The sequence below is a fragment of the Pinus tabuliformis genome, chromosome 6, assembly GCF_031772625.1.
Source record: "Pinus tabuliformis cultivar Carrire ecotype Pingquan chromosome 6, CPIR1, whole genome shotgun sequence".
Classification (NCBI taxonomy): Eukaryota; Viridiplantae; Streptophyta; class Pinopsida; order Pinales; family Pinaceae; genus Pinus; species Pinus tabuliformis.
Window position 1 is genome coordinate 59,049,501 of NC_142292.1, and position 23,531 is coordinate 59,073,031.

The window sequence follows — 23,531 nt, forward strand, 5'->3', positions numbered from 1 at the left end:
CAGCAGGTTAGTGCAGAGCTCTGAGGAGTAAACTTCTATTCCAATCGCCTGGTCCAGCCCCCAAGTGTTCAAAACTCTTAATTTCCCTTCTTTTACTCCCAATGCCAGCCCCCCCAAACGACCTTTGGCATCCAATGCCTGGATGTACCATCCAGGCATTAATTTAGACAGAGTTTTTAAAACTTCAGGTCCTCGAACGTTTCTTGAAGTAGAAGAATGTCCGGATTGTAATTGCGAATTACCTCCTTTAGAGCCAGTTTTTTAGGATTACTGGCTAAACCCCTACAATTCAGGGATAGAATAATCATTGGATTACCTCAGGAGGGGTTTTTGCTGCTCTAAGCACCTCGGAGATGGACATTTGCTTTCCATTCGCTATGTCCAGTTTGGCTCTCAACTGAGCCTTAGACAAGTTTGATTTCCTCCCTCTAGCCTTCCGGTCCCCTTCTTGTGGATTCTGCATTTCTATTCCACCCACTGCCTCCCAAGGAGGAGGCTTTTTCTCTCGGGGTCTGAGGTTGTAAGAGGGTTTTACAACAAGGGTATCTACAAGGTTCGAGCCTTCCTCACCCTTCCCAGTCTTTCGGTTCAAATCTAGATCAGGGATTGATGTAATAATACTCTCCAGTTGTTCATTTGCTATGTTTGAAATGGGAATTACAATATTCTGAGGCCTGGAGGGACTAGGCACTGATTCTGAAATAATCAAAGAAAGAGCAAGAGTAAAATGAGGAGGGGTAGAAACCGGAACCGTACCCTCTTTTGGATGAGTATGGCTCCTGGCCTCCACTGCTACTGGTTCTGGTTCCGGCCTTGTCTCCTTCTGTTGCTGAATTGGCTGAATTGCTGGATGACCTTCTTCCTGCACTTCCATATTCTCCACTGAATCCTCCTGAGGCTTATCTATATCCATCTGATTGTCCTTCGAGCCCTTATTCGACTTTCCTTCCTTGGTCTCCTCCTCTGCTGTTTTCCCTCCCTCTGCCTTCCTTTGCTTTCTTCTTTCCCTGAACCCCAACGGGCATTCTTTTGCCAGATGTCCATATTTGTGACACCTGTGACATCTAAACGGCAGGTGTTCGTAATCTAAAATTTGGGCATACTTGAATTCCTTGTATTGTAGATTAATTTCCTCTGCCAAGCCTGTACGAGGGTTTAAGCATACCAATATTTGGGCCATCCCCTGATCTCTTGTTTGTAGAAAAGTCATATCTGCTTCGACCCAGAGAAACAGTGGTAGTCCAGGCATGCGTACCCATACAGGTAACTCGTCCACCCTTTCCCTCTGTGCATCAAACATGGGGTTCCATTTCTTAAAAAAGATTGGGTGCCTCTCGAAACACCAATTCCTCGCCATGACCCATTCCACTGATTCTCTCTTCCCAAACTTGACCATGAACCATCCTTTCGCCAGTGTTGTGACCACAAAAGCTGTGTCCGGTGCTTCCTGCCAATTTTTTGAGGTCCATTCTTGAATATAGTTTGCGGAGTATTTCTTACCTCTAGCCCTTCCTACCAGGGTTAGTTTTGCAACCTCCATGGCCTCGTCTATTTGAACATCCATTCCCAGGACCAAATTTGCTACAGTTTCACTTTTCTTAATTATTTTATGTTTTTTCCTCTTCTCCCCCGCCTGCCGCTGGCGAAACCCTTCCTCCTTGTTCTGTGTGTTTGCTTCCACATTGGTTGTTGCTTCCGGTAGCGTTCTGTTGATTTGGGGTAGCATTGGATGTGCTTTAGCCACGAAAATTAATGGAGAGGCTAAGGCACATGAGATCTCCAATACCTAGAAAGGGTTTGGGCAGATTCTAAACAATTTGGGAGATATTAAAATAATTAATATTTTTAATGGAGTCCCTAAGTCTAAACTTAGGGAAAATAAAATATTAATGTGAATTAATATAAAACTGTGTTAGAATGGTCCAAAAGTCATGGATCAAGTCAGATCTAATCTTAGCCATTGATTAGGGATTTAATCTTGGCCGTTGATTTGTCAACGAGAAAAGTATAAGAGGAGGCTTGAGGGTCACTTGGAGAACACACCAAGAGATCAAGATTTCGACTTTCTGGGGCTGGGTTTGCTGAGAAAGTTGAGAGAGTGATCAGAGTTGTAGCTGAGGGGCAGTGAATACAGAAGTAGAGAGGCAGAGATAGCACCGGGAGGATCAACGCAGTAGCCGGAGAGAGGGACGCAGAAGCAGCCAAGGGTTCACGCAGAGGCAGCCAGGAGCTGCGCAGTGCCTTAGAGGGCCAACGTGGGTGATGCAGAGGGCTAGAGGGCTGATGCAGTGCCTCCAGAGGCTGACGCAGGCCAAGCCAGAGTGACGCTGGGCTAACGCTGGGCCATAGAGAGGCTGACGCATTCCCTAGAGGCTGACGCTGGGGTTTCGTGGGGCAGATTGAAGCTGTGGAACTACCAGAGTGTTTATTCGGGATTTCAGCCGGAATATCTGCTTCCGAGTAGAGAGGTACTACTGCCGAGATTTTTCTTTGTTGGGTGAATCGGATTTGGCACCCAGATTGTATTCTGAAACTTCTTAATAAATCAAACCCTCAGATAGCTGCACCAGTTTTCCTGCATTAGGTTTTTTCGGGGACATTAGTCCAAAAACAACGGTGTCACTTGTGTGCTTGTTTCTGTTTCCTTCAGTTGATGATTTGTAATTTGTTGAGCATGTACTTGTATTTATTTCCAGTATTTACTTGGTAAATAATTTGTTAATTAATAGACCGAGTAGGTAGGAATAAATCAGAAAGTGCATGAAGGGTTTCTAATGGGTTAGATTTAGAAATTCCAACATGGTATCAGAGGGTGGTTGCAGATCATAGGAGAACTGAGGACATTAGCCGAATGGAGCAGCAACAACAGAAAACAACTGTCTTTAGTGACAAAAGCTGTTCCTAGCATAGTAGCAGCAAGGAAGGGGTGACGCATTGCCTGCATCATCAAGATTGAGCCAGGAAGAGGCAGCACAGAGGCCAATGGAGGCAAAGACAGGCTCACACAGAGGCCAGGGGGGCTGACGCAGTTGGTTGAGGAAGCTGAATTGCTGGTGTCGGTATTGCGCAGAGCCTAGGAGCTGTAACCTTCAGTTTGCTGGGGTTTAGGAGGCTGTGGGTAAGTTGCAGAGGGGAGCTGGTGTGGTAATGTAGTCAGAACAATTCCTAACAGGGCAAGACCAAGGAGGAGGGAGTTGCTACCGAGGGTTTCTAGCTAAGAAATCTGGATCAGTGGTGCAACGACACTAAGGATCAGAGTGGGGGCATCTTGACATTGGCAGAAGGGTTTCCAGGAGGGAAATTGAGGCTCAGAGGGAGTAACACCGAGAACTTCCAGGAAGGAAGTAGAGCAACAGCGAGATGGCGGTGAACGGGGTAAGAGACCAGGACAGTCTGGACGGAGCCTCAAACTTCGTAGTCTGGAAGGCTAGAATCCTATCCGTTCTAGACAGGAATCGTGTCAACCACTTCGCCTTGAAGACGATAGCTATCCCAATTGATCCAGCTGATAATGACAAGTACGAGGAGGCAATGGCAAGGCCAAGGGCATCATCTTTGACGGGGTCAAGGACCATGTAGTACCACATATTGCCGAAAAGGAAACGACAAATGAGATGTGGGAGGCCCTAAAGAAATTGTACCAGCATACTTTTATGCAGAGAAGGATGTTACTAGAAAATCAGCTGTGATCATACCAGATGCAGAAGGGAGAACAAATCGACCCCTTCTTCGGAAGATTGAAAGAGATCAAGGATCAATTGACTTCCATAGGGGCAACGCCGGATCCAGAATTGATGGTGAGAACAACCCTGAATGCAGTTTGAGAAGATTGGGAGGTGTTTGTCTAGAGCATATTGGGTAGGGCGATCCTTCCAGATTGGGAGGAAATGTGGGCTGCTCTTCGCCAAGAAGAGATCAAAAGGCCGAGCAAGGCAGGAAGCAGCGGCAAGGGGATCGGAATCAAGAAGGAGGAGGAGGAGGGTGCCGCCCTAGCATATGAGGGAAAGCAGGAGAAACGAAAGAAGGACCTCTCCAAGGTCAAATGCTGCCATTGTGGGGAGCTGGGTCATTATGCGATTAAGTGTCCAAGGAAGAAGAGTAAGGGAGAGGCCTCCGAGACCAAGGCAGTGCTAACAAGGGCAGAGAAGGAAGTGGAGACAGAGGATGACTGTGCCATGAGTGCACACACCACTTGAGCGGAAGTGGGGAGACATCGAGCTATAGTCAGACGGACTACAGATGATGAGGGGCAAGATCCTCGAGGTACCCAACCTCTCGGATTATACCTGGCTATGGGAGCCCTGAAGAGGAGTAGTGGTACTGGCGGATGTCAGTAGAGATGGATGCGGATGGAGCGACAGAGGGAGCTACAGTGCAAGATTCCCAGGACATCGTAAAGCAGCAATGCGAGAAGCACGGGAGTGTTGCACCAGTGCAGGATGGCACAGAGAGGTGTGCAACGGTGTGTGATGCATGGAGTTGTTGCAGCAGCGCAGAGGTCATAGAGGGAGCACTTGTTAGCGACAGAGGGAGTTTCAACATCGAGGGTGTCTCTAGCCTGACAGAGATGTCAGAGTTGGGAGATCAATTACTTCTCAGTAACTGGGTTGCAGTGCAGCAATTAGCAATGGTAGTGCTATGGGCAGCACGATGTAGCATGATGAGAGGGGTTGCAGTGCAGATGCAACAGTGGTAGTGGCAGGGCCATGGGCAGCAGCACGGATGTAGAGGGAGTTGCAGTACGGATGCAGCAGTGGCAGTGGCAAGGCCATGGGTAGCAATACAGGATGCAACAGTGCAGATGATGGGCAGCAGGCCTAGCATCAGCACAGGGACCGATGCCGGATGATCAGGGTGATGCTCAATGAGGAGTATTGCTAGAGCACAGTCCTCACTAAGAGGGAGTGTTGATTTGGGGTAGCATCGGATGTGCTCTAGCCACGAAAATTGGTGGAGAGGCTAAGGCACATGAGATCTCCAATACCCAGAAAGGGTTTGGGCAGATTCTAAACAGTTTGGGAGATATTAAAATAATTAATATTTTTAATGGAGTCCCTAAGTCTAAACTTAGGGAAAATAAAATATTAATGTGAATTAATATAAAACTGTGTTAGAATGGTCCAAAAGTCATGGATCAAGCCAGATCTAATCTTAGCCATTGATTAGGGACTTAATCTCGGTCGTTGATTTGTCAACGAGAAAAGTATAAGAGGAGGCTTGAGGGTCACTTGGAGAACACACCAAGAGATCAAGATTTCGACTTTTTGGGGCTGGGTTTGCTGAGAAAGTTGAGAGAGTGATCAGAGTTGCAGCTGAGGGGCAGTGAATACAAAAGTAGAGAGGCAGAGATAGCACCGGGAGGATCAGTGCAGTAGCCGGAGAGAGGGACGCAGAAGCAGCCAAGGGTTCATGCAGAGGTAGCCAGAGGTCACGTAGAGGCAACCATGAGCTGCCTAGTGCCTCAGAGGGCCAGCGTGGGTGACGCAGAGGGCTAGGGGGCTGATGCAGTGCCTCTAGAGGCTGACAGAGGCCAAGCCAGAGTGACGCTGGGCCATAGAGAGGCTGACACAGTCCCTAGAGGCTGACGCTGAGGTTTCGTGGGGCAGATTGAAGCTGTGGAACTGCCGGAGTGTTTATCTGGGATTTTAGTCGGAATATCTGCTTCCGAGTAGAGAGGTACTACTGTCGAGATTTTTCTCTGTTGGGTGAGCCGGATTTGGCACCCAGATTGTATTCTGAAATTGCTTAATAAATCAAACCCTCAGATAGCTGCACCGGTTTTCCCGCATTGGTTTTTTCCGGGGACATTAGTCCAAAAACAATGGTGTCACTTGTGTGCTTGTTTCTGTTTCCTTCAGTTGATGATCTGTAATTTGTTGAGCATGTAATTGTATTTATTTCCAGTGTTTACTTGGTAAATAACTTGTTAATTAACATAACAAGTAGGTAGGAATAAATCAGAAAGTGCATGAAGGGTTTCTAACGGGTTAGACTTAGAAATTCCAACACGTTCCAGCTCGCCCCTTTTTCTTGAATATGTTGAGTCCTTAGAAAATCACTTCGCCTTCTTGGTTTAACTCTTCCTCTCTTGAAATTTGTACCTTGTCAACCAATTGCCCTTCCCTTTCGCTTGGAATTCCTTTCCCGACCTCTATCAACCTAGTTCCTCCTCTCTTCCCGTCCTCCAGACTTTCTCCAACCGCCTTCCAGGCCTCTGGTGAGCCCTCTGCTATCTCTAGCAAGCTAGCAATCCCCGCCCCTGTAAATGGGTTTTGTTGTAGGGCCTTATTACGTCCATTTGTGTGAGGGCTTCTGTCTGCATGGGTATGTGACAGTCTCAGCCCGATTTCCTCTTTTCTGGGCCCTAACCCCACCGCCTGGAAGGTGCTCCAGCCTTCTTGGCTTTTAAACCCACAGCTAATTACAATATCCTCTAACCCGCCTGAGTAAAAATGACTTAGAGGATGAGAGGGGTCATGACTTACTTGAAAACCTTCGCTATCCGCTGCTCCGTGCTCCGACAAGGACGACCTCTCTTGCAGCTGCTGCCCTTCCCAGCTTTCCAGGCACGACAACCCTAAACTTTCCTCCAAGAGTCCTAGGGTTTTGCTCTGCTTCCAACCCGCTTCCGAACCTCCTTTCTTCCTCCCTGAACGTCTAGCTGGACGAATATACCTCTCTATATTTTGGTCCGTTACCTCCAGACCCCAGATCGACAGTATGTCCCCAGGTTCGGGGTCCAGATCAACAACATCGCTCTGTTTGACCATCTTCTGCCTTCCTGTTCCTTGTTAACTGCTTAGCGAGGAAAACGACCCTCTCTGCTCCAACTTCAGGCGCGTGCTGTGGGTAGAGGACGACAATGCATCTCTGATTAACCCTAAACTCCGTTCCGCCGATTTCCATTCTCTGCCTTAGTTCATGGGCTTATGGTGATTCCTACACCGAATACCATTCACGCTTGTCGCCTTCCACTTGTCCGCCTCTGTCCTCCCGTCCCTGACGACCTCGAGCCTATTGACGTCATATGGTCTCTTCCTGTACCACCTCCCTCTCAACATCTCGGCTCTGCAGGCCTCCCGCCTGCAGTTAGTTCCCACAGTTCCGAAACCCTAGTTCCATCGCCTCTGTCCGTTACCGCACTCCCGTGTTTGACATCTTGTACCTCACTAGTTCATATACTTGTGTAAGAAAACATCTCTACAAGATTATATTATAACATTTTATGAGTCAAAACTTGTGATTAAGTGCTAACAAAAGATAGGAATAGATACAGAATAATACGTAGTTGCAATACAAGTCCCTCATACAAATTGAGGGTTTCCTTCTAGGGCAAAAAACCCTAAATTAACATAACTTCTAGCATTAGATCTTTCGTCTAATGAATGGTCCAGATTGACTACAAAATTATAATATTTTACATGTCAGTTTTCTCAAAAATTTCCTTTTAGGGGCAATGCCCCCTCTGGATCCCCCCTACAATAGTAGTGGGCGGGCAAGACCCCCCACACCCCTGTTACGGACGAGGATCCGAACGTGGGGGAAACAAGACCTTTGAATTAGGAAGATAATCAGGCTCCACACCCAACATGATGAGAATCGAGATGTTGTAACTTGTGGACCTGTGGTTGATGAAAATTATAACTACTAGATGATTGATGTTATATGGTTTAATCCATGTTTTTATGCTTTTTATAACTAATTCATCATTCTACATGCTTTTGTTGACATATATGCATCACAATATATAAAAATATACAAATATAAAAAACACTACCAAAATCGGTCCTGACTTGGAAGTTCCGAAAATTGTTGCTCCCTGCTCCCACTCCTGCTTCCCGCTTCTGCTCCTGCTTCCAAGCAGCCTTGGGTGCACCTAGGTTTGGTCAATTATTCTTTATTGTGATGACTTGGATTCTTACTTCATGATGTTTTATTAGGGTACTCCATTTTCCCATCATTATGTTGACCAAATCATGTGATGTTAGCACACTTTGAGGGGGGTTACACCTCAACTAGAGCATTGTTTGATCACACATGTAGAATCCTAGTCACTATTTTTATTATTTTATGAGGCCACCCTTTTCTTGTGCAAATTTGTTGTAAATACTTGAGAATTTGCCTATGGTTTTGTCCCATGATTTCTTGTGCTCATGGTGACTTACAGTTTGGAGAATACAAATTATTTTTATTTATTTGTATTCTTGGTATTGGTTTAATATTTTCTTGAAGGTTGTTTTTTGAGGGAACTAGCAGGAGACTATTTATAATAGGTGAAAGTTGGTTGATAAAGCTAGCAAGGAGCCACAGGAGGAGCAAACTGCTACAAGTGGAGGAGCTTCATGAATAAAGATTTCTTCATAGTCCTTAGTGTTTTACATTTAGATGTATTGAGTTGGCAATGCTGGATTTGCCTTCCAACTCTTACTTCGGCATGGTGTAGAGGCTAGTCTTTGCCACTTAAGGATCTGGCAACACACTCCTACCACCATCAAGATTTTGGAAGCATCTAAGGTCTTTTGAGGGACCTTGTTGGGTACACACTAGGGTTGCCTAGGCCCTAGAGTTTCAAGATTCTCTGCAGAATCCAAATCCTTGAGGAGTATTGGTTAAATATGCCACCCAACAGAATAGCACTGGTCCTTGTTTCCTTACTCTCACTAAATTTTAAATTTGTTTTCACTCTTTATTGAGCAATTTAATGGTTTCATTGCTCCATTTTATCTGACTAGGTTGCCGGATCTCAGTTTATTTAAACTGTTATATCTTATAAAACTTTGATTTATAACGTTGCTAACTAGTCCTTTCATGACAAACCAATTAAATTTGGCACAGGCTAGGGTAGATCTCGTTTTTTTTTTACTCATTTCCGGATCTACCCTCTATCAAATAAGCTAAGTCCAGGATGCATAGTCTGCTGTCATTTCAAGTGAGTTACTGTTATTCAAGTTTGGAAAAAATATGGTGAATACTGGTCTTGTTCCTCATTGAGCTCATTTTTATAGAAATTTATGGCAGCAATGTGTTGAGGCAAGGTGACACTACACTATGTATAATGATCTAAGCTTTTGACTGGAATGGCCTGCATTTTCTTGCTCTCTATGGTTGATCTCTTGTCTTTTCTCTTAGATCTGGGCTCATTAAATAGTGGCATAAATACTTTTTTTTTTTCGTTGGTTCATGTAACGTTTCATGTAGGAACCCTTTCTGTCACTAAGGTTTGAAGTGCTGCAGAGTAATCGGTCTTGATACACAAACACTGGGAAACATTTGAACACTTAAAACACATCCTAAGCATCCCTTTAACCGAATTGATGCCTCACAAGCTGGGACGCTCTAACTATTTAAGTTCTCTGTGATCTGAATTTTCTTGCATAAGGGTTTAATTTATTTCTGAATGGATGTTCATGTTCTAACTCATACTTTTCAGCAACATCTTCCATCCAAACACCATTAAGAATCAAACAGACCCTATAATGCTTGAATGACCTTTTAATGGATGTTAACAATTGATTGGTTTAAGTGACTGTTCTGTTTCTTTAAGGACTGCAACATCTAAGTTTAAGGAATAGAAAAAAATCAAGGTCATATAGTTTATTCTCGCAATCCTAGAGATGTTTTCACGTTGAACACACTTTTCACATATTAATATTGTGGATTGATGTAGATTTCATCTGGATGTCCTGCTTCCTGAGCCTAACGTCACCCACCAAATTTGCTTAGGCCTGCTGAATCACTGTCTGAGAGTTTTTTGTGAGTGATTTGGTTTTATTTGTGAATTATTAAAAGGGTAGTTGAGGTGCATGCTTTCCTACATCCTCATGGGCTATAAATTCTGAATTCTTGCTCTCTAGTTATGGTCACACTTAATAAACTTGTGGATGGTGATAATCTACCCATAATTGACGATGTATAATTCTCTGAAAGATCGGTATATTTTCTGTCTATCAGCTTATTTTCACATGAATTTTGCCTTGAGAATCCTGTGATACCATGCTATGATGTTAAACATATCTTGAATGATGGTCATTTCTGAACATTGTAAACAACTGAATTTCACATCCTAAACATTCATTTCTTGTGATTGAACAATACGCCAACTGACATGATTCGATCCACATTGGATGGCATTTTCCCTAAAATTTTTGAGCACTATTGATATGGTATACTGGCATGTTTTTGTGGAGGAACAAATCTTTAATGCTGGTGTATTTTCTTAACTACTCACCACCGGTTCACAGTTTACATAGTGCTTGAAGTATTTGGATAATTGATGTTGACATTTGTAATATCGTCACCATTTGAAGTGCTCTAAAATAGTGAAATCTGTTCCAATTCACAATGGTATAAACTCTAATATCTTATTACCTTTAGATGATCATTGTTTATGTGGCAAAATTGCTGACTCTGTCCACTTGCATCTGTTCATTATTTTATGGTTTCAATCTGATCTAAAAACACAGAGATAACATTCCTTGAACGCTGATCATATTATTCACTATTTATTTAGGTTGGATTGCTGTTCTCATTGTCCTTTAGTGATATCAGTTTGCTTGGCATTTCTCTGGTCTATTATTGCAAGAACACAACTCTCTGAATATGATCTTCTAATGATGACAACAAATCCTTGATGATTAAGATGTAGTGACTAATTGGATGCATCTTGATGGCATTTCATGGTTGCTGATAATTGATAATTCAACCCACAAACTTTGACTTGTGGCTTGTGGACAGCTAGAGAAAAAGCATTTCCACAAGGCACTGCTGAGAAGTGCTCCCTAATCTAAACGATAAGCACTCAAAATCTTAACTCTCAGTGGAGTATTTATCAATATTTGATCATAACAGCACTCATACCTTCGATTGTGAATGATCTTCAAAATCTGAGCTCATTATTTGAATGAATGTTGAGCAATATCACTTGGTATTTGATTTTCAAACATAATAAGAGAACACAGGCACACTTGTTGCAATTTCGGATCATTTGATCTTGTTTAAACTCTAAATAATTTGCACATACCTGGTGAAGTGATTTGGTAGAGAATATATTCTTAGTCAAGTTGAGTTAGGAAATTCTCATTTCTACATAACGATTCTAGCTAGATGTGAGCTTAAGGAATCCCCCCTTAGGTTAGGAAACCTTTTCTTAGCCTTAAAGCGAGAGGCAAGGCTACTAAGGTGACAGCGGGTGGCTTGTCTATAGTTGCTCCTAGGCTCTCCTTTTGGATTAGGAGTTTTTCCTTAGGAGAGAGTTTAAACAGTAATAGGATGATAAGCTGATTTGAAGTAGAAATTATTGTGTGCGTGTGAAACTGTTTTATGCTTCGGCCATTTACTTCTCTAGCTATTGTGTAATTGATGATATAGTCTGAAATCATTTTCCACATTAATTAAATTCAACAATTTATTTGTTTAATTGAGACCATAAGGACAACAGTCACCTAGGGCTGTATATTTCTACATTCATTATATTTGAATTGATGGGATTTTATATACTTAGGTACAAGAATATTTTCCGTGTAATTGAAATTGACTTCAGCTGCAACCAACAACTTGAATGCTGAGCACTTCGACACATTCAATTTATAGGCAGATGTGATGCAGATACTTGATGAATTGATTCAAGGTTCCATATTATGTAATTTTGTTTCTTGTATGCAACATTTTTAGTTCTTTATATGACATATTGGCATATAATTCTAATTGTCTTCATGGACAACATATATACTTGTTCACGAGATCTCTCCCAATATTATTGAAAGTGACTTATAATGCAACCAAACAATTTGGATGCTAAGCCCTTTAATACCTCAAGTTGTTCCAATTACAAAAATTCAAATTTATTAAGTTATCCCTTATTTGCTAACTTTCCTACGTTATTTGTTAAGATATTCTCTTTCAGTATGTTATGGTAACATTTCATTATGTTCATCTATCAGGTTCCATGTTGAATGAAGGAGCCAATACAATGGAGGAGCCTATCCACATCAGTGATACATTATTTGAGCACCATCAAACTGCTAACCTTTATGGTCGAAAGTTCCCTCTTTGGATATCACGTGATTCAGATAGGAATATTGATACGAGAAAGAAAATCTTTTGCAACAGATCTCTTAATATGAAGAGCATTGTAGCAATTGGGTTTGACATGGACTACACACTTGCACAATATAGACCAGAAACTTTTGAAACTTTGGCATATAATGGCACAGTTAAGAAGCTTGTTTACAACTTGGGATATCCTAAAGAGGTTTGCTATTCTATTTGCTTTAGCTCTTAGCATTAGCTTATGTTAACTAATTGCATTCTCCATTATTTTCGAACCACTTATTCTTTCAATTTTGCTCCAAATGAAGCATGATAAGTATGTTATATTATTCTAAATGAAGCATGATAAGTATGCTTTATTATTCCAAATGACAAGTCTCAATATTAGCGTCACCTCCTTTAAGACATTGATGTTTTTTTCTGGTGAACTTAACGTTGCCTTATACATAACTTTGTTTAGAATCTATTTTGATCCATTGCCTTTAATTGTGAATAATTCTCCATTGGGAGTCTGAAATGGATGTGTTATCAATAAAAAGCGCATATACGCCAATTAATTGCAATCAACTGGGGAACTCTGTTCTTTTCTGAGCACTATATTTTTTTGCTCCAAATGAAGCATGATAAGTATGCTATATTATTCCAAATGAAAATAGTTTCAATGATAGTGCCACCTCCTTAAAAAGAATTAATGTTCTTTTCTAAACAGTAATGAGAATTTATATTATAAACAAAATTCTGCGCCTGGGATGCGGCCTGTACTGCCTCGTACTGAGGCTGGATAGGTCTATAGACTCCTCATTCCTCTCATGGATAATGCCTAACTGGCGACAATCTTGTCTTACAAAAACTGGGTCATTGGAAGTGAAAACTTTCCTAAAGACCGACAAAATCAAGCAAACTTACAATACATTATCATGGAACAGATTACCAAGGGACCTTAGCATTGTCCACCTTCTTGTCTTCTTCCAGAGTGGGCGCATTCAGATCTAGAGATGGCCCACTCTCATGACTTTCTATGCTTGCTATGGGGGACATCTGGAGAGACATATTGCTAATAATGCCCCGAATCTCTTCCATTTGTTGATGCAGACTGCATAGCTCATCGTCGCTGCACTATGAGTGCTTCTTTTGCTCTGCCAAAACTTCCAACGAGGTCATGGCTGTGTTTGCCAACTGATTGCATTTAATGTACAAGGTTTGAACATTTTCTTGTAATGCTTTCAGCCTGATCAGAATGCCCTCCATTGATGCCAATCTGTGCGACAAAACCAGCAATCTTTTCCAAACTAAAGGCTTTCTTGCCTGAATGGATTCGCTATCATGGTAGGGAGACCACATAACCAGAGAACACAATGAACTGTATGAAACCAGAATTTCCACTATGCGTAAGGTTCCTCTAACATTCCAAGACAGCAAAACTTTAAATGAGGAGCCACAGAAACTAAGTACAGATATATCATCGATGAATTGCGGGACTTTCTCCTGGCCCCTCAGCATGAGTACCCCCACATGCTCGGGGCCTGTTGTCTCTCAAATTGTACACGTGAAAGCGACAACGCTCAGGGTAGGGGCTATCACTCTGATCCCAGCCCTCTTTGTTTACGCTGTCTCCCTACAACAGGCTAAGGGGGGTAGTCCCTATGGATGAAATGATGAGTTCGGGAGACACAACGAAATGGCCTAGCAACTTGGTTGAAGATAACTGGGAAAGTTTAATTATTTAGCACAATTTGATTCGATTTATCGGAATTATCAATTAAAGACTAATGCCTTAGGAGTCAATTTACTTGCACAATATAGATTAATTTTCAAGTTACCGGATGAACAGTTGCTTCTAGGATGAAAACTATCCTATATGAGATGTGACACCTAGAACTAAGTGAAATGCAAACTTTTGGTTAATTTTAGATTAAATGCCTATTCTAAATGAATCCTCTCTCTCAACTGTTTTGAAGCTAGTCTCAAATGTAGGTTGTGGAGAAAAAACTAGGGGAAGAAGGCTATGACTTTATTAACGATAACTACCTTGGGGTTCTAACCACTCTAATGCCTCTGACGCTGCAGGGACTATGGCCGTAACCACTGCAATGTCACCGTGTTAACCACAAGTGAAGGTCTAAACTTCGCAAGCTGGGTGAGAAAGGTGGTCTTATCTTCTTTCAACCAGTCTTATGCTTGGAGGTAAATTAATTAATGCACAACTAATCTTAGGATGAAATGCAAGTTATGCGTGATTGCCTTAAATGAGATTATCAAATGGCCTCTTAAGTACTTCAATTTAAATTACTTGGGATTAGATGCTTATGATGTTCAATACAAGAGCATAAACAAAGTACTTGGAGAGCTATATTAGGAACAATATCAATTAAAACAATGTGCTAATGAAACAAGATCACTATGTTGATTTGGGGTAGCATCGGATGTGCTCGAGCCTTGAAAATTGGTGGAGAGGCTAAATCACATGAGATCTCCAATATTTTTAATGGAGTCCCTAAGTCTAAACTTAGGGAAAATAAAATATTAATGTGAATTAATATAAAACTGAGTTAGAATGGTCCAAAAGTCATGGATCAAGCCAGATCTAATCTTAGCTGTTGATTAGAGACTTAATCTCGGCCGTTGAATTGTCAACGAGAAAAGTATAAGAGGAAGCTTGAGGGTCACTTGGAGAACACACTGAGTTGATCAAGAATTCGATTTTCTGGGGCAGGGCTTGCTGAGGAAATCGAAGGAGTGATCAGAGTTGCAGTTGAGGGGCAGTGAATGCAGTAGCAGAGAGGCAGAGATAGTACCGGGAGCATTAGTGCAGAAGCCGGGAGAGGGTTGACGCAGAGCCAGCTAGAGGCCACGCAGAAGCAGCCAGGAGCTGCGCAGAGCCTGAGGAGGGCCAACATGGGAGACGCAGAGCCTCCAGAGGTTGACGCAGAGCCCTGAGAGGCTGACATTGGGCCAAAGAGGTTGATGCTGGGCAGACGCTGGGCCAGAGAGGCTGATGCAAACCTTAGAGGTTGACGCTGAGAGATTTCGTGGGGCAGATTGGGGCTGATATCTGTCTTCGACTAAGAAGTACTACTGTCGAGGGCATTCTTTGTTGGGTGAGCCATTTCTGGCACCCAGATTGTATTCTGAAACTACTTAATAATAAAACCCTCAAATAGCTGCATCAGTTTTCCCGCATTGGGTTTTTCCGGGGACAATAGTCCAAAAATAACGGTGTCACTTGTGTGCTTGTTTTTCCTTCAGTTGATGATCTGTATGTGTTGAGACTGTACTTGTATTTATTTTCAGTGTTTACATGGTAAATAACTTGTTAATTAATAGAACAAGTAGGAAGAAATAAATCAGAAAGTACAGGAAGGATTTCTAACAGTTAGACTTAGAAATTCCAACATGGTATCAGAGCGTGGTTGTAGATCACAAGATAACTGAGGGCATCAGCCGAGCAGAGCAACAGCAACAGAAACAACTGTCTCGAGTGACAGAAGCTGTTCCTAGCGGAAAAGCAACAAGGAAGGGGTGACGCAGTGCCTGCATCATCAGTTCGAGCCAAGAAGAGGATCAACGCAGTGGCAGAGAGGAGCAGACCTAACCTATGTAGTCCCCAATCATCTTTCTCAATGAAGAAGGATTGTGATGCCCATGGCTAGGAGGTGTGAATTTTGCTGGTGCCGGGATTGCGCAGAGCCTAGAGGCTCTAACCTTCAGTTTGCTGGGGCATAGGAGGCTGTGGGTAAGTTGTGGAGTGAAGCTGGTGGGGTACTGTGGTCAGAACAATACCTAATAGGGCAAGACCAAGGAGGAGGGAGTTGCTGCCGAGGATTTCTAGCCAAGAAATCTGGATCAGTGGTGCAACTGCACTAATGATCGGAGTGGGGGCATCTCGACATTGGCAGAGGGGTTTCCAGGAGGGAAATCGAGGCTCAAGAAATCTGGATCAGTGGTGCAACTGCACTAACGATTGGAGTGGGGGCATCTCGACATTGGCAGAGGGGTTTCCAGGAGGGAAATCGAGGCTCAGAGGGAGTCACACTGAGAACTTCCAGGAGGGAAGTAGAGAGACTCGAAAGAGGAGCAGCGAAATGGCAGTGAACGAGGTAAGAGATCAGGACAAACTGGACGGAGCCTCAAACTTCATAGTCTGGAAGGCCAGGATCTTGTCCGTTCTAGACAGGAATCGTCTCAAGCACTTCGCCTTGAACACGATAGCGATCCTAGTTGACTGGATGAGAACAAAAAGTACCAAGAGGCAATGGCGAGGGCCAAGAGCATCATCCTTGACGGGGTCAAGGACCATGTAGTACCACATATTGCTGAAAAGGACACGACAAATGCGATGTGGGAGGCCCTGATGAAATTGTATCAGCATACTTCCGTGCAGAGGAAGATGCTACTGGAAAATCAGCTGCGGTCATACTAGATGCAGAAGGGAGAACAGATAGACACCTTCCTTGGTCGATTGAAGGAGATCTAGGATCAATTGACTTCCATAGGGGCCACGCCGGATGAGGAGATGATGGTGAGGACTGCATTGAACGCAGTCTCAGAGGATTGGGAGGTATTTGTCCAAAGCATACTGGGCAGGTCGACCCTTCCAGATTGGGAGGAACTATGGGAAACTCTTCGTCAAGAAGAGATCAGAAGGCTAACCAAGGCGGGAAGCAACGACAAGGGTGTCAGACTCAAGGAGGAATAGGAGGGATCTTTCCCTAGTATCTGAGGGAAAGCAGGAGAAACAAAAGAAGAAGGACCTCTCCAAGGTCAAATGCTGCCACTGTGGGGAACTAGGTCACTATGCGAGCCAGTGTCCGAGGAAGAAGAGCAAGGGAGAGGCTTTTGAGACCAAGGCTGCGCCAGCAAGGGCGGAGAAAGAAGTGGAGACAGATGATGACTGTGCCATGAGTGGTCATGCACCTTGAGAGAAAGGTGGGGAGACATTGAGTTGTAGTCAGACGGACTACAGGCGATGAGGGGTAGGATCCTCGAGGTACCCAACCTCTTGGATTATACCTTTGCTACGGGAGCCCCGAAGAGGAGTAGTAGGACTGACGGATGTTAGAGTTGGGAGATCAGTTACTTACTTCTTAGTAACTGAGTTGCAGTGCAGCAGTAGCAGTGGCAGTGCTATGGGCAACACGATGCAACATGATGAGAGGGGTTGAAGTGCAGATGCAGCAGTGGCAGTGGCAAGGCCATGGGCAACAATACAAAGGATGTTGGGCAACAGGCCCAGCATCAACACAGGGATCGATGCCGGATGATAAGGGTGATACTCAGTGAGGAGTATTACTAGAGCATAGTCCTTGCTAAGAGGGAGTGTTGATTTGGGGTAGCATCGGATGTGCTCTAGCCTTGAAAATTGTTTGGAGAGGCTAAAGCACATGAGATCTCCAAAACCCAGAAATGGTTTGGGGAGAATCTAACCAGTTTGGGAGATATTAAAATAATTAATATTTTTAACAGAGTCCCTAAGTCTAAACTTAGGGAAAATAAAATATTAATGTGAATTACTATAAAACTGAGTTAGAATGATCCAAAAGTCATGGATGAAGCCAGATTTAATCTTAGCCGTTGATTAGGGACTTCATCTCGGACGTTGAATTGTCAATGAGAAAAGTATAAGAGGAGGCTTGAGGGTCACTTGGAGAACACATCGAGTTGATCAAGAATTCGATTATCTGGGGTAGGGCTTGCTGAGGAAATCGAAGGAGTGATCAGACTTGTAGCTGAGGGGTAGTGAATGCAGTAGAAGAGAGGCATAGATAGTACCAGGAGCATCAGTGCAGAAGCCGAGAGAGGGTTGACATAGAGCCAACTAGAGGCCATGCAGAATCAGCCAGAGGCCACGCAGAGGTAGCCAGGAGTTGCGCAGAGCTTGAGGAGGGCCAGCGTGGGAGATGCAAAGCCTCCAGAGGCTGACGAAGAGCCCTGAGAGGCTGACGCGGGGCTAGAGATGCTGACGCAAACCTTAGAGGTTGATGCTGAGAGATTTCGTGGGGCAGATTGGGGCTGATATTTGCCTCTGACTGAGAGGTACTACTGCCGAGGGCATTCTTTGTTGGGTGAGCCATTTCTGGCACCCAGATTGTATTCTAAAACTGCTTAATAATAAAACCCTCAAATAGCTGCACCGATTTTCCCACATTGGGTTTTTCCAGAGACATTAGTCCAAAAATAACGGTGTCACTTGTGTGCTTGTTTTTCCTTCAGTTGATGATCTGTATGTGTTGAGATTGTACTTGTATTTATTTTCAGTATTTACATGGTAAATAACTTGTTAATTAACAGAACAAGTAGGAAGAAATAAATCAGAAAGTACAGGAATGATTTCTAACAGTTAGACTTAGAAATTCCAACACACTAGAGTGCCGAATAGAAATAATTTCAAGATCTATCCAATGATTAGCAATCTCAAAATGTCAAGTGCTTTAAATAAATAACCAATGAGAAGCAAAGAGCACCAAATTAATGAATCCTTTGCAACTTGATATGCAAATTAGAAACAAAAAGAATTAATACCAATGAAACAAGATTAGCAATAGGATTATTCAATTGAGATCACAATATTGCTTATGACTAGTGCTTAAAGGAGTTGATATCTGTTAAAATTGGAAACTAGGGCCAAAATCCATGTGGGTCATCTTATTTATGGCAACTGATATTTTTCTTGGACCCCTCTCATCGAGAGGTGTAGGATTGATCTAAAGATCATCCGATTCCGATAAGTATTCATGGAGTTATGAATTTATTTGTGTTATAAGACAATTCGTCAAGGTCGGCCAGCAACCAAATAAACCCCACGTGTTCAACGTTTTAGTATAAAAGGAGATGACTTGAGAGTCATTTCTCACACACACTTCTATCTTGATTTCTCTCCACTTGTCTTGGGTTTTAGTGGAAGAGAAATCTAGGAGTGGAAGCCCTAGACATTGGAGGATTGAGGCTGCCCTAGCCGCAGTCAAGAAGAAGAACGCTGCCCTAATCTAGAGGATGCAGTGAAGTGAGAAGCCTTAACGCTACAAGGAGGACAACCCTAGTAACTACGCAGTCAAGAAGAAGAACGCTGCCCTAATCTAGAGGACGCAGTCAAGTGAGAAGCCCTAACGCTACAAGCAGGACAGCCCTAGTAACTACGCAGTCAAATGAGAAGGCTTTACACTACAAGGAGGACAACCCTAGTATCTACGCAGTCTAGAAGATAGCTGAGTTTATGGACAACCCTAGTATTTGATCACTGTTTTGGGTGCAGATTTTAGAGAAGAAGAGCCACAACTCTTAGCCACATTGTAGGAGGCAAGAAGGATGGCTTGAGCACTGTTTTGTGACACGTTGGAGCAGTGCTACCTTGCTAATCAAGCCGCAAACTATAGGTGAGTTTTGTGCATGTTTTTGAGGTGCATATCTCTGTGTATAGGGCCACAGTAAGGGACTACTACAACAGCTGTTGGGAGGTGAAAGTTAGATGGCCGAGAGGCCTAGAAAGGCCCTCCTAACCAGGCCACAGTCATCTCTAAGGGACAGCGTAAGGAGACAACGTGGAGGGTTGTGATAGGAGCAATTGCTGTAGGTGACAACGGATCTATTAAGGGCTAGTTTAGGGCTGTTTCTAGGCACGGTTAAGAGCAGGAAAGGCAAGCAGCTAGGCCGAGGAGAATAGGAGCAATACGCTGCTGTTTGTGGATTGATAGCTGGGTGTGTAAGGGCTGCCAGATGCCCTAACCAGTCACCATATAAGCAACAGTGAAGGCAACAAATGGAACAACAGTGCTAGTAAATGGGACAACTAGGAGCTTGGTGGAGCTAAAGATGCATGGGACAACAAGGTGACATAGTGTTGCTAAATGCATGGGACAACAAGGTGACATAGTGCTGCTAAGATGCATGGGACATCAGCAAGGTATGTTAAGACATATGGGACAACAGCAAGGTATGGCAAGGCAAAGTGGGACAATAGCTGTGACATGGCAACAAAGGCACATGGACAGCTTGGCAAGCATGGTGCAACATGGAAAGCATGGACAACATGGATAGCAGTGGCAAACATTGTGTTGCTAGCACACGAGACATGTTGTATGAGTAATGCAGCATAAGGTGCAGCAGTATGACGTGTACAACATGGTCATGAGTTCCAACATTGTGATGATGGGTGCAACATGGTACAACATGGTGAGGTGCAGCATGATGATGAGATGCAGTACAATGATAGGTGAAGGAGTCACCTTGGAGAATCAGTTGAAGCAGCGTGTCTTCAATTGATCTCATGGATCATCTTCTTAGAGATGATCTATGCTCTTATTTAGATAAGTCAAAGTGTTGACTTCTGTTGTAAATGTACTATCTCTCTCTCTCTTTGTTGAACTATTGAAGAACATAAAAGAAGAATTGATCAAGGGTTTCCCCACATTGGGGTTTGTCTCTGGCTAACGCCACATCTTGTGTCCTCTTGTCTTGGCTTGTCTTCTGCGATTTATGTTTATGTTCTATCTGCAGTTTACTTTAATGCTGATGTGATTGCTAATCTGGAAAAGATATTGAGCTAACTGTGAAAATTGAAATAAATTGCTCTAAGCATAAAACATACCTAAAATTAACATGGTATCAGAGCTGAGGTGAAGACAATGCCCAAGAAAGAGTGAAAGAGCAATCACCGAAGACAGTTGGGAAAGCACAAAAGGATCAACGGATTCCTCATCCCTCTTCAAATTCGCCAAGGGTGAAGTCGAAGCAGAGAACATTATCAGAATGGCGCAACGGAAGCTTCTGCTGGCCTACCTAATGACCACTTCATTGGAAAGTCCGGATCTAAGGGTGGAAAGAAAGACAGATGCCTTGTTTGTATAAAGTTCGGCCATTATGTGAAGGAGTGTCCTAATGGTAGGGACATATCTCTTGATGAAGATAACAATCATTCCAGGGACATCTTCAATGATCGAGGGAATTACAGGTAATGCAGGCCATCAAGGAAATGACCGACTCTTCAAGAAAGCAAGGAACCCCAGGTATAAAGAATCAAATGTTGTTTCTGATAAGATAAAGAAGCGTTATCTTGTATTGGCCCTCTCCTTCAAATTCTTTGGGAATCTGGCTTATTGATTGTAGTGCTTCAAGGCACTTCATCGGATAGGAGGGTGCTCTCTCTAATTTAGTAGAGATGGAAACAATCGTGGGATTATACTTGGAGCCGATGCCACCTATCCTGGAAAGGGTGTAGGGAATGTTACCCCTCAATTGAATGAGGGTAACTTGATTCATTTACAAGAATCTCTTTTGTGTACCTGATCGCAAGAAGAACGTGGTGACCATTTTGCAAATGGAAGTCAAAGGTTTTAGGGTGTCATTCATCGATGGAAAGGTATGCATTTGAAAATGGATTTTTTCATAGATGCTTTTGAGTTCAGGGTTGTATCATGTTGCAGGAGGTCCATTGGGGATCATGTCAGTTGTCACATCTCATCTATAACACCGAAAGTCTACTTATCATGGGACCCTACCCGATGGGAGTCAGATGATGATAAGAATGCTTGAATTCAAAAAGAGCATGAAGGTACATGTCTGAGATGTATAGAAGAAAAATCTTACAAGGGGACCATTCCCCTCATGTAGCAGGTCCACAGGTTTGGAACAACCCGAGAGGTTTGAGATTCATAATCGGGAATCTCATGTATGCAGGTGGAAGAAAGCCCTCTATGGCTTGAAGCAAAACACCTAGGGCATAATATGAGAGGATTGATAGCTGTCTGATGAAGCTGAGACTCACTAGGAGTGAAGCCGATCCAAACCATTGCTCGAAGGTTGTGGATGATAGACTTCTCATACCGACACCTTCTGAGGATGACCTATTTCTGTCAGGTGCAGACCCTCTCATTTGCAGAAGTAAGAGGGAGTTATATTCTAGATTTCGAATGGTGAACAACAAGCCCGCGACTACCTCGATGGAGCTTAACCTTCAGAAGTTATGTGGTAGGGATACCAGACCTGATTTGGGAAATTCCTCTGAGTTTCACAAACTCATATTAGCATTGATGTTCTTGGTGAACTCCCGTACGGATATATGTTTTGTAGTTAGCATGATGAACTCATATATGGTTGAGCCTTACTGGATTGGTGCCAAGAATTATTTGAGATATCTCCAGGGCACAAGCTCTCATGGATTGAGGTACACTGCTGGAAATGTGAAGCTACATGATTATTCGAACGCTGACTGGGCAGACAGTGTGGAGGATCGCAAGAGCACTTCTGAGTGCTGGTTCTTTTTGGGTTCTGCTTGATATCCTAGATGAGCACGAAGTAGAAGACGGTTGCTTTTCAGCACCGCTGAGACCAAATACATAGCTACGAGTATGATCTCGTGTGAAGCTGCCTGGTTGTGGAAGCTCTTCAGTGAGCTGTTTGTACACATGATGGATATCACCATGATCTTCTGTGTCAACCAAGGAGGGATTCGATTGTTGAGGAATCCTGTATTCTATGATTGCTCCATTATATAGACATCGGATACTACCTTATCTGGGATATGGTACGTCGATGAGCAAGGAGGCTCTATCGCATTGAGACTGATGTACAGGTCGCAGACATTCTGTCAAAGTCCCGGGGAAAGGTCAAATTTGTGACTTTCTCGAACGACTTGGAGTCGTTGAGAGACCTTATGAGGGTCCTGCATGTTGCATGCATTGAGCTCTGGGAGCTCCGGGGGGCTTGGGGTACTTCTCGAAGCAATAAGCGACCATAGGGCGACTCACCCTCCCCTAATGGTGCGCTGTGTACATGGTGAATGGCTCTGCCTTCCCTTGTGATACCTCACGGCGACTTAGGGACATGATGAGTGGTTCTCCTGTCGAGGCATCCTACCTATGCAGTCTAGGAATCATGGGAAGTACCTCTCATCTGGCCAATGAGCAGGGAAATGGGGTTAGGGACCATAGTAGTACTATCGATGGACGCATCGTTGTATCTACCGTACTCCCTATGCTAGGATGACCTCCATTAATATGGGATCAATGAAATTGATCTGGGATTAGTATGAGTGGTTTGAGACTCTCTTGTGATATTGATATGGGATCAATAAAACTGACTTTCGGTCAGTAGAGAATGGTATGAAACATTCTCGATCAATTCTTCTTCTTCATGGTTCAGCAGAGCTTAGCAGAGAAGAGCAGAGCAGAGCAGTGCAGGGCATTGATGGTAGAGATAGTATAGTTAGACATATGGATCAGCAGATGGACTTCTCCCTAGTTGAGAGGGAGTGTTAAAATTGGCAACTAGGGCCAAACTCCATGTGGGTCATTTTATTTATGGCAACTGATATTTTTCTTGGATCCCTCTCATCGAGAGGTGTAGGATTGATCTAAAGATCATCTGATTCCGATAAGTATTCACGGAGTTATGAATTTATTTGTGTTATAACACAATTCTCAAGGTCGGCCAACAACCAAATAACCCCCACATGTGCTCAAAGTTTTAGTATAAAAGGAGATGACTTGAGA

The 23,531-nt window shown here is 43.3% G+C and overlaps 1 protein-coding gene across 6 annotated transcripts in view; it reads left to right on the top strand.

Moving 5' to 3' along the window:
• The window catches only part of LOC149257211 (uncharacterized), a 571,530-nt gene that overhangs the window by 43,506 nt on the left and 504,493 nt on the right, over positions 1-23,531 (top strand). For all 6 annotated transcript variants that reach the window (XR_016256691.1, XR_016256690.1, XM_089413730.1 and 3 more), the window contains exon 2: positions 11,940-12,250. Coding sequence is in view for 4 of the 6 variants with exons in the window: in XM_089413730.1 (XP_089269856.1) it covers positions 11,940-12,250 (311 nt within the window). In the remaining 2 variants the exon portion in view is untranslated. The remainder of the gene's footprint in view (positions 1-11,939; positions 12,251-23,531) is intronic.